Source organism: Dermacentor silvarum, chromosome 8 (genome assembly GCF_013339745.2).
Source record: "Dermacentor silvarum isolate Dsil-2018 chromosome 8, BIME_Dsil_1.4, whole genome shotgun sequence".
Classification (NCBI taxonomy): Eukaryota; Metazoa; Arthropoda; class Arachnida; order Ixodida; family Ixodidae; genus Dermacentor; species Dermacentor silvarum.
The window spans coordinates 88560659-88574723 of record NC_051161.1 but is presented as its reverse complement, the minus strand read 5'-3'; the positions used below and the strand labels follow the sequence as shown (position 1 = coordinate 88574723).

The following is a 14065-nucleotide window of genomic DNA, read 5'->3' as shown; positions in this document are numbered from 1 at the left end:
AGGCTTTTTCGCTTGCAGGTAAGCCAGCGCCGCATTTGAATACGACGCCGACGACATGCGGCTGTTCGCGTGGGTGGTCGCCATGTTTGTTTCGCAAAAACGCTGGTCCACTGCGCGCGCTCCTCTGGGGAGAGGGAACCAGCGGAGCGAAGGGCCCGCTCCGTAAACACGCTGGCCGCGCCAGCGTACCGCACATGCGCAGTGCCGTCTCCACTCGGCCGCTGAGCCCCTGGCCCGTAACGCTGAGCTATAACTTTCTATTTAATTCACCGCTCAAACCGTGCCTACGACTTAACTCGTGCTAACTGTAATAACTAATGAAAACTAAACAGTAATTTCTGAGGGAGTTAAAGAAAACAATGATGGTTTCGCTAATACTTCATGGTTAAGCGCATCATCAAGCTTGTTCTAAAATAATACTAGTAACGGCTTGGGCACACGGCGAGTTTTTTTTTTATTGGTTTTTACCTGAAAACTTCGCGCTTTGGGTATTATACTTCGCAACCCCTATTCATTTTTTCTCATGTGCCCGCGTAATGAATATTATTTTAATTGAGGGTTGGAAAGTTTAAGTGGCACGATGGCCTCTGATCATCGCACAACAAATAAGAACTTAAAACACAGAGAATAAGAGAGAAAACATTTATTTCAACCATCGAGGTCGTTGCTCTTGAGGTCGAGTGGGTGGTGTCCTCATTCCAGGACTCCACTGGCCATGGCTGCTCGATAAACTTGCTGGACGAGTGCTTTTTGGCCCGCCAGGTTACCGCCGGTCAGCTCTACCTCCCACCGATCAAATGACGTGCTAGGCGTCTTTAAGTTTTGAGGTTTGCCCCCGCACCCGCACAAGATGTGGAAGGGTGTACAGCGTGTGTCGCCGCACCAGGTATCTGTATCTGTGTAGGTTTGGGAATGTGTCTGTTTGGATAAGTCTCAGAACTACTCTCTCTTCAGTGCTAAGCTTTTTATGAGGGGAAGGATAAATCCTGCGGTTGAGATGCTGGATTTTGAGGCGGTCGCCATAATTGGAGGGCAAGGGCACGAAGGAAAAGGGTGGGGTGGGGATTGATGGGACGATTGGTTTTACCCCGCTCGATTGATTAGCGCTCTAGCTAAGGCTTTCCCCCTTTCATTCCCCTCCAGTCCCGTGTGGCCCGGCATCCACGTGATTGGATGGGATTCTTGCAGCCTCGGGCCTATATAGGATCCGGGCCGCCAGCAGCGGTCTTCCTCAGTTGGTAAAGTTACGGCAGGCCTGTTGCGAGTCGGTAAGGAAGTGAACTTCCTTGCCCGCCCTATCTTGTTGCTCTTTATTACGGGTGCCGTGGCTATGGTCTCAGCCGCATCCGGTGTCTCTGCTCTGACGGAAGCCGCGAGGGTCAAGTAGTTGTCTCTCCCATTCACGGCGGCTACCGCGAGAGGCCCCCTTTGGGGTACACCGACATGTCCACGTAGTTACGTACGGGTCACCCTTGAATTGTCGGCGCAGTCTGTCGACGCGAGACTTGCGTCGTCCTTCGTGGAGTTCATGACTGATGTGCATCGGAATGCGGCACGCCTTGATCTTGCTTCTGACCTCGGGCGGGAGGGATCGTTGCCCATCGAGGGCACTGAGTTCCGTTGCCGTTCCGCTCGGGTGGAGGATGTCTCTGCCCTCCACTGTGTTCTGTAGTCTGGCTTTTCGCGAAGCCATAACCACGTCCGTTAGTGTTGTAGATCCCAAGAGCCACTAACTTTTCGTTTGATGTTTTGAGGGGGAAACCTAGGGCCGTTTTGTACGCATCGACTTATTCTTGGTCTTGTTTGTTTAGCGAGTGGTAGTGATATGGCATGATTGGTGCCATATCTATTGGTGTGTCCCCCTCACCCAATGCTCCTCGGGGCCTGTGAGGAATAAATAAATAAATAAATAAATAAATATATATATATATATATATATATATATATATATATACGTCACCCTACTGATCACCATGGCCTGGACGAGGCGGAGCGTGTCCTTTTCTCGCATGGCCTTGCGGCTTTTTATTCTTTTTACAAACCACGAGATCTGCTTCGTGGCGGACCTGAGGGTTTGGATGGTGTGAGAGGCTATCGGGCTGCTCTGGATCCAAAGGCTCCGAATGCTGGTCTCATTGCTCTTCGTGATCTTTTGGCCCTCTAAATAGAGGTCTATGGGGCCGGGGGACTTGTAGATTCCTCCTCCATGCACCCGGATCACCTCGGACTTCTCGGGCGTGAAACGCATCCCGCTCGCTGCAGCGAATCTCTCCACGGCCACCGCGGCCTCCTGAAGGGTAGCCTCTTTTTGTGCAAGGGAGCCCTTGGTGGCCCAGAGCGCGATTTCATCTACGTACAGGTTGTAAACCAGGTCCGGGATCTTCCGCAGCACTTTGGCGAATATTAGAATTGTGACGTTGAAGAGAATCGGGGAGACTATCGCCCCTTGTGGCGTTTCTTAGCTCGGCGCGTCGACCTTCTCCGATTGCGTCTCGCCTATTCCGATGGTTGCCATTCGGCCCATCAGCAACTAATTTACGTAATTAAAGGTGCGCTCCCCGCAGGTGATGTCGTTCAGTCCCTTGAGGATGGTCTCGTGAGAGTTGTTATTGAAGGCCCCTTTCAGGTCGAGTGCGAGCAGTTGTTCTCCTCCCTTCGGGACACCCTTGAGGACTTTCTCCCTTCGGATTAGGAAAGCGTCTAGCGCAGAGTCCCAGCCTGAAGGCCAGCATGGTGTGCGGGAAGAGATTGCCGTCCTCTATGTAGTGTTGGAGTTGAGCTTCGATGACCCTCTCGCACAGCTTGCCGAGGCACGAAGTAGATCGTGGGCTTCCAGCCGCGCTCGGGAATGGTCACGATTTCCACGTGTTTCCACTCGTTCGGTAGGTGGCTCTTGCTGCAGAGTTCTTCATTAAGATATTCCGTCAAGTCCAGTATGTGCATCGGGCTGAGGTTTCTAATCACGGCGTTGCTTTTTTTGACAGCCCCGGGAGCGTTGTTACGCTCTAAGGCTCGTGTTGCGGCGTACACCTCTCCCTCCGTGATCGGAGCGTCCAGTTCTGGCCTTGGTTTCCCTTCGTATTTGAGGAGACAGGGTCGCACCCGTTTGTCTGGCTGTGCTACGGGGTGCGGACCAGCTGTGTCCTGTCACAGCTTGACCGACAGATAGTAGCCACATCCAATTTGCGCATTTCGAAGCGCTATCAATAGCTCATTACGAAGCGAAGTCTGCCAAGGCGTCTAACGAGGAGCGTCCAGGAGTGGGCGTGCGCTGGCAAGCGTGCGTGTGGTATGACCTTCAGTTTCGCGTGGTTCGAGGCTAATCGTGCGTTCAAAACTAGTTGAAATTTGCGAGACCCGACGACTACGAGCCTACGACACCGATAAGCAGGGTGGCCAATGTTTCATTCCTGCGTGGGTGGCAGCCGCGGAGCGTGAGCAGACGATAGGTGGCTTCTTCCGGAAGTACATAATTATAATCGAAATTAGAAAGCATATTATCTCTTACTTCAGCCTGTTTATTAACACAGCAAGCTCGGTGAGTTGGTAACTGAACATGTTCTTAGGGGGAGGTGCTGCCAACCCAAAGAACATGTTCTGTTTATTAAACTGCGTCAATAAATATACTCAATAACAGTAGAAACAAGCGCAATGATCCAAAACACCCTTCTTGGTCGCTGTAAGCTATTATTAGCCCAAAGCAGCAGCGTATGAGAATCTACTATATTATTAAATAAAGCGCCCAGAAAACAGGAGGAGCAGACTTCTGTTGAAAAGAGGGAGTTTGAGAAAAAGGTGACTTCCCGCTCCCCTTGCGAGCTACCCTCGCCGCGCACGACTGCGACATTTAACTGAGATGTTCACATTAGCGTATGCTATCCACGGAGTGTGTTTCTTCACCAAGCCCGAGAATCGGTTCAGGGCCCCTTTAAGGTTGCATTACACGTATATCATATCTTGTACTCGAACAAAACACTGGTCTCAGAGAAGTCGATTTGACAGGAACCTCAGAACCTGCTCTATTCTAAGCTCCTTTTAAAACGACCAGCGCCATTCTTTGTGACCTCGCTGTTGGAGATGGACCATGTGTATTTCTGTTGTCAACACCAAATAACATCTCAGATTTCGGCTTGCAATACCCTAAGGTGGGCATTCCAGAATGCTGGCGTTTATTGCACAGACCTTGACACAAAAGGTTGGTAAGCAATGGTGTCTTTATTTCACTTAGCCCGCTTACACGCTTGCACAATACACGCAGATGAACGCAATGTGAACGAATGGAATTATTCGTGATGTTGCTAATGACGATGAATTCAGGAGGTGCAATCTGATGCCGTTAATGCAGAGCGCTCAGTAACATGAAAGCGGTGGCATATTTTCATTTACACGAAAGTAGCACGTCTCTCAATGTCAAAGCATCACTATTAAGGCCAGTTTACAGAGGTGTAGGCAACTACATTCTGCTGCACTAGTGAGTGAAGTGAGTAAGGCAGCGCGATACAGCTAAAAACGTTTCTGCAAGAGCCCAAAATACGAGGATGGCAGTGATGCTCAAGCGAAACTAAAATCATCTTTAATCGCTGGTTTTTGAGAACGATGGAAACGATGTGTTTGAAGGGAAATATGTGATTTGCATTTAGGGTGGTTATTTTTACTGTATTGCATTTTTCTGGAAAGCGGTGATGCCATCATACTGAGTAAAAACATTTCTTGCATTAGCGAATATCAATGCGCGATGAAAACATAGAGATCATTTTCTTCTTAGAGGGTCCTTCAAACGGTTCGAACAAATTTTGTGGAAGCATGGGGTACAGCTATAATAAAACATTCGCGCCCCAATTTGAATGACGCGTTTTATATTAAGAAAGCTACAGACGGTTACAAGTTACCCTCGTCCCTAGCCGTGCTTTTTCTTCTCAACTCATTCGCCGAGTAATCGGGGCGAAGCTCTGCCTTAACGGGCTCTGCGTCATGATGTGACGCCGTGTCGTCAACTTCCGGTTGTCTTGGAGCCAGCGCGCAAAGCCTCTTCAACCTCTCCCCTAGCCACCTGGCCGTCAATCCCCAGCGACAGCTTTCCAAGCAGCGTGCGTTGCGAGCGTCCTGTCGTAGCGCCGGGCGTGTCTGGTAACCACAGGCAAGCTGGGCTTTCTGACGTATGAGCGCAGGCGTAAAGCCCCTCCGTACTAGTACCGATGTGATCAAGCAGCTTTAGCGTAGACGTACTTGAGCGGCCTCATCAGCCTGCAGGGTCCAGTCATCTGGTGACGCAGAGCTTAACCAACCAACACAGAGCTAATACTGCTGTAGCCAAGTGTAAAACATTTTGAACACTTAAAAGGAGAACTTGCTCACGATTACCTCCTGCCAAAAATTTACACCAGCAGCAAACTAGAATACACTTGGTTACTGCTATATTAACTGTGTTTGTCTGGTTGGGCTCTGTGCCACCAGGTGGCTGCACAGTGCAAGGCGTTCACGTTTGCGCTTCTGTTCACTCCGTAAAGCGCTTAGTCCACTTGCGTCTACCCGAATACCGGGCACGCTAAAATCTCTATTATGGTATAGTAATCTTTCGGTGTGAAGTGACGGCCGCAAACGCGCAGATGCTGGTGCGGATCGAATACCGACCGCCCAATGCGCTGCAGCCGACTCCGCTCGCATGTTGCCTTGCACGGGGACACGGTCGGTGTAGCAGTGTGGCATGCGGCCTATCGCTAGATTTGCTTCCCACAACGTAAGAAGGGCGATCCATGGTGCTCGCGAGAAGAAAGCCAGAGTCCAACACTGACCGCACATCTCGCGTCAACATAGAGAACGTTGCAACGCAAACAGACGACACTTGCTGTGCGCCGGAAGTGCTTCAGTGGAGTGATAAATTGTCGCTGCTACTTATTAGTTTTTATAAAAAAAAATTAAACAACATTCCCACTATTACGAAGAACATTTGGTTACCATAAAGTTGGGAAAATATCGATGACCTATCCTAGGTAGCCAATCGGATAACTCACCCAAATGACGTCAACTGGGCTAACAACGTCAATCGGGAGCGGGCTGCTGAAAACGATCGCAGCGGTTGCAGTGGGATCGTTAGCGATGCACAGATTTAAAACCTTATAATAAATAACACACTCTCCGCGGAGCGCTTATATACGTCACTTAATGATCAGATGGACCAGCCCTAACAAATCAGTACGTTTCTACAAAATCGCCAAAATTGTTTCAGGGTGCATTTTATCTTGAGCCGATCATATCGTAGTCTCAGGCTTGTGTGCGTCCCCGTTAAGCAATAATGCAGCAGTTGTTAAATCATAGTCCTTTTCCTTGTCTCCATTCTGAAAAGAAAGAAAAATACAGCCACAAACCAATTAGGATGTCCAGCAGACGGCAACTTTAGTCCAAGTGCTTTTGGCAATGAGGTCAGTACACTGTGATATCGCCATAGGCAAAAGAGTTTGGCCGGACATTTAGTTGGCACTAGCTTAGCACAATGAACTTGTGACGAGCGGCTTCGGTAGTTTTCACAGCACTCCGACGCATGCGGTTTTGTCTGACTGCTAAAGCCAGGATATGTTTCTGATTGTTCCAGGAACCACGTAAGTTGAGTGGAAATATTTAACAGATATGGTATTACTTTCTCCTATCTCAGAGTTGTATACTTCAGATCAAATCACATCAAATCTGTTTATTCGGACATGAACATGTCTACGCAGAACATGCTCATGGGGTGAGGCAAAAGGAAGAAGCTAATAGCATATTTCCTGACGAGGCCTCACCCCGAGTCACAGATCAATGACAGAAGGGTGAACATGGTCATTCAACAAAAATTGAAACAAAAATTTGTCAGTTCAGGTTTGGTATGGTTGGAAATTAATCAAGACACGTGGCGTTATAAAAGAAAGAAAATGCATCAGTCACACTACAGTGCATGATAGAAAAGATAATAGGAATATCGCTAACACTACAATTTCTACACATTACGAGTATTAGATGCGATATAGCATAATAGGCGATAATAGCGATAATAGCATAATTTCTTTTTAAATTGAAAAATATTTTTACAGGTTACCGCGTCATCAATTATTGAAGGATACACATTGCATTCTGTAGCAATTTGGTTATCGACCTACGGCGGTTGCTCAGTGGCTATGGTGTTGGGCTGCTGAGCACGAGGTCGCGGGATCGAATCCCGACCACGGCGGCCGCATTTCGATGGGGGCGAAATGCGAAAACACCCGTGTACTTAGATTTAGGTGCACGTTAAAGAACCCCAGGTGGTCCAAATTTCCGGAGTCCCCCACTACGGCGTGCCTCATAATCAGATCGTGGTTTTGGCACGTAAAACCCCCATAATTTTTAGCAATTTGGTTATCTATGTGTTGGGTGCCGTAGTTAGTCCGGGCGCGAATGGAAACGAGATAGTTAACTCGTAGACTATAACTGAAATTTCTGTTCACGTATGTGTTTCGAAAAGATGAGATGTCCGGCTTAATTTTATCATAAATATGAGCAGCAACAGAATACGTATGGTACAGGGGCATGGGAAGAACATTAAAGGCCTGAAATAAGTGGTCACCCATGGAAGTATTTCGAGAACAAGCGCACAGAGCTCATTTTTTGTATTCAAAATAATCTGGCTGAATCAGTTTTCTTGCATGTGCCCCAGGTTAAATTGCAGTATACCAGTTGTTAGATTAGAGCAAAATACAACTGCTTATAAATCTGCATGGGCAACAGGTACCTGATGCGATGGATTACAGCAGTAGATCGAGCTACATGTAAACGGACGTGATTTACGTAGTCACCCCAACCTCGGCCACTATGAAAAAATACGCCAAAAAATTTACACGAGTTTACGGATTAAGCAAATTATTTCAACCACACTGTCATAATACGTGGAAAATAATCTCGTGCTTAAAGGGGCACTGAAGATAAGTTTAAGTCGAACTAGATTGATAGAATATTTACATAGAAGTCTATCATCATATCCTAGGTCGCGGGATCAAATCCCGGCTACTGCGGCTGCATTTCGATGGGGGCGAAATGCGAAAAAATCCTGTGTACTTAGATTTAGGTGCACGTTAAAGAACCCCAGGTGGCCCAAATTTCTGGATTCCCCCACTACGGCATGCCTCATAATCGGGTCGTGGTTTTGGCACGTAAAACGCCATAATTTTTGTATCATCATATCCTGTGTGCCATTGCATCACTTTGCTGCATAGAAATTCACCGCCGAATGTGCCGCTGCTGCTACTAAATTTTGACCGCTCGCGCCATAACGGGCCAGCGGAAGTGACCTCCAGATGACCTCCCGTTATGGCGCTCTCTTTCAAGCTAGCCAGTGCTGACGCCACAGAAGAGCCAACAGGTGCCAACAACAGGTGCCGCGACCCCGATTTCTAATTTTCGTAATTCTATTGTTTATGAAAGCTCTGTTCTCGCTGTGAATGACGAATTCGTTATTACAGAAGTCATAGCTTTCAGTAAAGCTCGAACTAATATTTTTTAGTGTTCCTCCAAAGGCGATTATGTAGAGCTTTCCGTATGCTGACTGTATATTTCGCGTCCCGAAGGAAAGTCGTTCTTTTCCTGGTTTCCGGTATCCTACCGATATAATATATGCTGAACTTGACTGCGATATTGCTCGCAATTCAGAGACGTAATGAATGCCTAAAATTGATTAAATACAGGAAGTACTTAATGCTTTAACAAAGAAGTATAATTAACGTTGTAGTGCGCCTCCAACTCACCAGTTCTTTGATGTCATATTCGACAAATCCCAGCTTTCTCCAGAGGTGAGCAAACCACTTGTTTACGTGTGCTACCTCAGCTTTCCGCATTTTGTGTTCACCTACGAACAGAAGAGCAGCAAACAGTGAACAAAACAAAGAAAAGTTCAGGTCATTGTTACAAGAGCACCAGTTAAAATAAACTCGATTCAGAATGAAACTGCATGACTAGGGAATACGTTATACAGCATCTGCGAGTGCAGTTTCAATTGTATACATGAATTTACTGCAGCATGAAACACTGGTATATTACTGCGGGTCTGAAATGTATGAATTTTTATTGTGATAGCAATTATACAGACACTCCAGGAGCATTTCTGGCGTCGCCGTGAGGTTCAGTATAAAGTCCAAGGGCGATTAAATCGTCTTCGCGCTCCGTATGCCTTATGTGCGAGTGAAAGCGTGCGAGGGGGAGCCGGCGATCGAAACTCGATCTCACGCACGCAAGCGAGGGAAGCGGGAAGGAAGTGTGCCGTCTTCCAGTCGCGCGCAATGCTCCAGAGGGAGGGAAGGGAGGGTCGAAGGGCCAGTTGTACGCCGCTTGCGCCCGCCCGGGCCTCTGTACCTTGAAAGCCACCTGCGGTGGTGACAGAGTCCGCCTTGCGCGGTGTTTTCGCTGCTTGCTTCGCGTTGATGCGAGCGGCAGCCCGAAGGTCAATTCGCTCGCTGCTGCAGCCGCGCTTACTCACTCCAGCGTTTTCACAGCGAGTTTCTGCGGTCATCGAGTGAGATGCGTTCATTGGTGCTTGTGCGCGTGACACCATACTTGTTAATTTAGTTAGTATGCCTATGTTTTATAAGTTGATAGGGCCGATAAGGCTTCTATCGTTACTTCGTATGGCTGCCCTCTAATTTGCTATCGCAATTGATGCTTCGCCTTTCGGGTGAAACTGCGACTTTTTTGACACAATCGCTAATAGCAGGGGAAAATTCGGCAGAAACACTGCTCACGTGTGTGAATGCGAAAGCATTATAGTCCCTTTAGTAAAATGTTTTCGATTGATGTGTTCGGACGTGCATTAAAGTTCTTTCTGCTGATTCGGTGTGTGTGTGTGTGTGTGTGTTTGCGTATACGTTGGCCACAGACCAGCTCATTTCATACGCTCATGATGTGGCGTCGGCAGTCCATCGCAGTAGACACAGCACTGATGTAATCCGAAGAGCAAGTGACGTGCGGGAGGCAGCGCGCTCATTTTATACACTCGTGACGTAGCGTCACCTCCTCTCCATTGGCTTCATCGTCCCGTGTCCAATGACGCACCGACTAGGCACACCTTTAGTGAGTCAGAACCGTGGAGCCGACGCGGTGTCGAGGAAGCGTGCTCGTCTCGAACCCCGGAGGCCCGGGTTCGAGTCCAACCCAGACCGAAATGTGCCAAATTTTATTTTTAAAGCCACTCATTTACTTTGTTTACGGGAGCCTCCCTAAGAAATTTGATGTCAATCTGGGCGTTTTTGACATATTACTGTTTGCGCCGTCAGCCATTTTCGGCAATATTGCTGAGTCACGCCGCCACCGACGACGCCGCTTTTTCTTGCAATGGGGCATATAATGCTTTCGCAATAATAAATACTTCCCGTCGGAACTTTGCACAGGTACAGCTGAACCTTTCTTCAACTTTTGTGTGCGTTGAAAACTGCTGTGCAATATTCGAATTACCTAATTCAGACGCCACCTGAGTAGCGGGTTTCGGAGGATCAAAATTGGGTTAAGAAGGCACTGGCCCATACACAATGATTAAAACCTAAAGTTTAAGGAATTGTAGAACCAGTGGGCACGACTGTCGTAATTGTATACCTGAAAATAAAAAAAAATAAAAATTGTGTAAATGTGGATTTATACATAGATGCAGTGGCTACTCCCTTGGGCAAGCGACTGTAAAGTAGTCAGATAATACTAAACTATCGCTCAACGGAGGCACAAAAATATGTTTTCCTGTTGCCTCAGTTGAAAAGGTCGAAATTGAGTTTGCTGTCCCGGTCCCACCACTCGTCATTTTATTTATTCATGTCATTGTCGTCGTTAATTTTTGGTCAATCTACCTCCGCTTTATATGAACCACATTGGATCAGAGTAAACTGCTGCCTTTCAATGCAGACAGAATGAAAGAACGACCGTGTACTGTACATTCAGCGCACGTTAAGAACCCGAGTGGTCCAAATTAACCCGAAGTCCCCAAAACGGCTTGCCTCATAATCATATAGTGGTAATGGCACGTAAAACCACAAAATTGAGCTTCTTTCGGTGTAAACAGACCAGCTGGCGAGAACGTCTATTGCTGGAGCTGCTTGGTTGTATAGGTTGTAGTGAAACGCGCTGCAGAGCCACCAGAGTGAACGACGGAAAGGACATACGCACAACTGTACAACTCCAACTGCAATGCCACTTTTCTCAATCACAAACACTCTCATTATTACAATCACGACACTATATTCCGCTACCAGAATATGATGGGCTATCATAATTATATTGACGGCTCATAACTTCATTCCAATGATCTACAGCAGAACTGATAGTTGGGCGAGTTGGTAAGTATTCACGGCGAGACAAGGACTCAGTGAAGGTGAAGGATACAGTGTGTTCACCTTCAATGTGTCCTTGTCTATTATGCGCGCTACAAATTTCACCATTGATCTAGTGAAGGAATTCATTAACTTCGTTAACTTTTGGTCAGTCTACCTCCCCTTTATATGAACCACATTAGATCAGAGTAAACATCTGCATTTCAATGAGGACCAAATGCAATAAGGACAATTTGATACGTCGGCTGGCGCCGGACAATTTGACACTTCGGCTGCCAAAGCGCAGTCAGTCTAACGAATGAGGCAACGTCCTTGGTAAAAAAAAAAGAGACGACATCATGAAACAGAAGTAGGAAAGAGTCTGTTTTTTGCTAATTTTGCTGTTGATTCATAATGTTTGTAACACGATTCTAACATATACTGAGATAAATTACTCTGCTACATGGTCCAGTGAAGTGGACTGAAATTCTCCATATATCTCAAGTTGCCACAGAGAGTAGATGCCTTATTACACCATTTTCACCTGTTTTTTTTTTTTTTCTAGACTGATCTCCATTTTTACTTCACCATATTTATTATTGCAACGCTTACAAAATGTTGGTGGCTGCCTTGGCAGAAAAGGGGCAATAAAACAGCTTGACTGGGCCAAGGCGTCACTGACAGGTAACAAGCCCAACAACATATACCAACTTCAGTATAAAGTCTAGCTGCATATGTAAACAAAACAGGTAAGTGATATTGCAAACACATACGCGATGCTAGGCGAAACTCTTAGTGCTCTCATACAGTCGCACACCACAGTGCTACTTAAGAGACTGAGTATTGCATACATTTATTGAACACACTCCATTATGACGTTATGCCTCGTGGCAACCCAAGTAAAAAAATAACGATGAACGCACGTAAATAAAAGGGTAAAACAAAAGCTTGACCGTTGCGCAAGGTAACGTTTTTAAGGGCGATCTATTAGGCAGTTATTCGGGAAGCGGGGGAGGGGGCGTAGCCGGGCGGGAAACCTAAAACATTATTTAGAAACACATCTCTTAGTCTTGATAGTGACATCTTGTCTTCACTACTTCTGCCATTGAAACTATGTTCGAATTTGCTATGGAGGAGGCATCTGCTGTAACAAGCGGCTCCTACTCTACAAAATTGATTCTCTAGGAAACCACCGCTTGCGGTGGTTTCCCAGAGCCTCTATTTTGTTGTATCGCAAGTCAAGGAGTCAAGTATCGAGAAGAAGCCAAGAAGTCAAGTATCGCAAGAAGTCAAGGCTTAAGAAGTACACAACTGCTGCAAGATTTTTTTCTACACTGTAGAAATGCCGAATTATTAACAATTAGCCAAAATTACCTTTTCTTAGAGCACCCATTCTGTCTGGAAACTGTACTTGGACAAGGCCACTACGGGGAACGATTCAGTGCAACGTTAATTGTTTTTATTTATGTCATTTATTTCTTTTTCCTGTCTCTATGTCAGTTTGCGTTAGTGTTTGCATCTGCTAAACTGTGGTTCTGATACCTCTGTATTATCACTATCATTATTTCATATTCATTTTACTTTTGTAACGAAATTTATTTCTTCGAAATTATTTTTAAAATTTCACATACTCGGATTTGACGTGCGAAAATCACGATATGATTAGGAAGCACGCCATAGTGGGGGACTCCGGAATAATTTCGGGCACCTGGGGTTCCTGAACCTACATGCAGTGCATACATTGCGCCCCCATCTACGCGCGGCCGCGGTGGCCAGCATTCGATCCCGCGCTCTCAGGCTCAGCAGCGCAACTCCAAAGCCACTACGCCAGTGCGGAAGGTTCTTCCCAAAATGCGAAGTGGAGCAACTGAAAGTCTGTTGCCTTCAACCTCTCCTATACCACTCCCCTTAAGCTTACTCTACCGAAACAGAACTGTGCACAAACAGCCGCATTGTCGTAGGAACGTTTAGCAGCCAATTCTTGAGCAGAAAATTAGGCACAATGCAATTTAAAAAAATGCGGGCCATTCCACTGCTGTGAAGGTGGATTACCAGCGAAGTCTTTTAGCACAAGACATAGACGGGACAAAGAATTTAGATAACATATATGAGCAAATTTTATTTCTCTTGAGCGGTGACGGCGGTCATCCCGAAGAAAGACATGCACACACAATTATTTTCATCGGCGGTCGGTCTTGATTGGCGGCATACATTCACGTGGATGACAATCGCCACCTCGGGGAACCGGAGGAAACTAGACAGGCACGACGGGACCGCCCCGCCGGGAGAGCGGAAGGAAGCTAGACACGCAAGCGCTTCTAACGATGAAAGAGGAAGGGCGCTGCTATCGTACACATGTAGTTTAGAAGAACTTCTTGCTGGGCGAGTTGGTGCATAGCTGTATCGGGAAGCGTTGCGCGTACAAACGGACAAACACAGGAAAAAGACGTGAACGGATAGAGCGCAAACTTTCAACTGGTTTTTTATTTGTGTAGAAGCCACATTATGTAGACTGCTTTGACACGTGCCCGAAAAAGGAAGGGGGGAAGGGAGAAGGAGGGGGAGGGTTGCAAATCACGCCCACCTCAATTCAACAGCAGCTGCGCAGAAAATTATTTTCCGCTCGATACAGGGTAACAGAAGTGTCACTTATGCAAGTATCGCCTTTTTTCTTGATATAGAAGGCTTCTAAAAGTTCTCGGGAAGTTTTGTCGTTACTCCTGCCTAAAACCTTAATGCTATGGAACATAGGCACACAACCTTTGCATGCAATG

At 46.7% G+C, this 14065-nt stretch overlaps 1 protein-coding gene across 1 annotated transcript in view; it reads right to left on the bottom strand.

Annotated features, from left to right (window-relative positions):
* Window positions 1-4196: 4196 nt before the first annotated feature.
* Window positions 4197-14065, bottom strand: part of LOC119461545 (sodium-coupled monocarboxylate transporter 2-like) — a 65367-nt gene continuing 55498 nt past the window's right edge. Inside the window, exons 14-15 of the mRNA XM_037722887.2 lie at window positions 8751-8851; window positions 4197-6335 (exon numbers count right to left, since the gene is read on the bottom strand). Of these exons, the coding sequence (XP_037578815.1) occupies window positions 6249-6335; window positions 8751-8851 (188 nt within the window). The 3' untranslated portion in view covers window positions 4197-6248. The remainder of the gene's footprint in view (window positions 6336-8750; window positions 8852-14065) is intronic.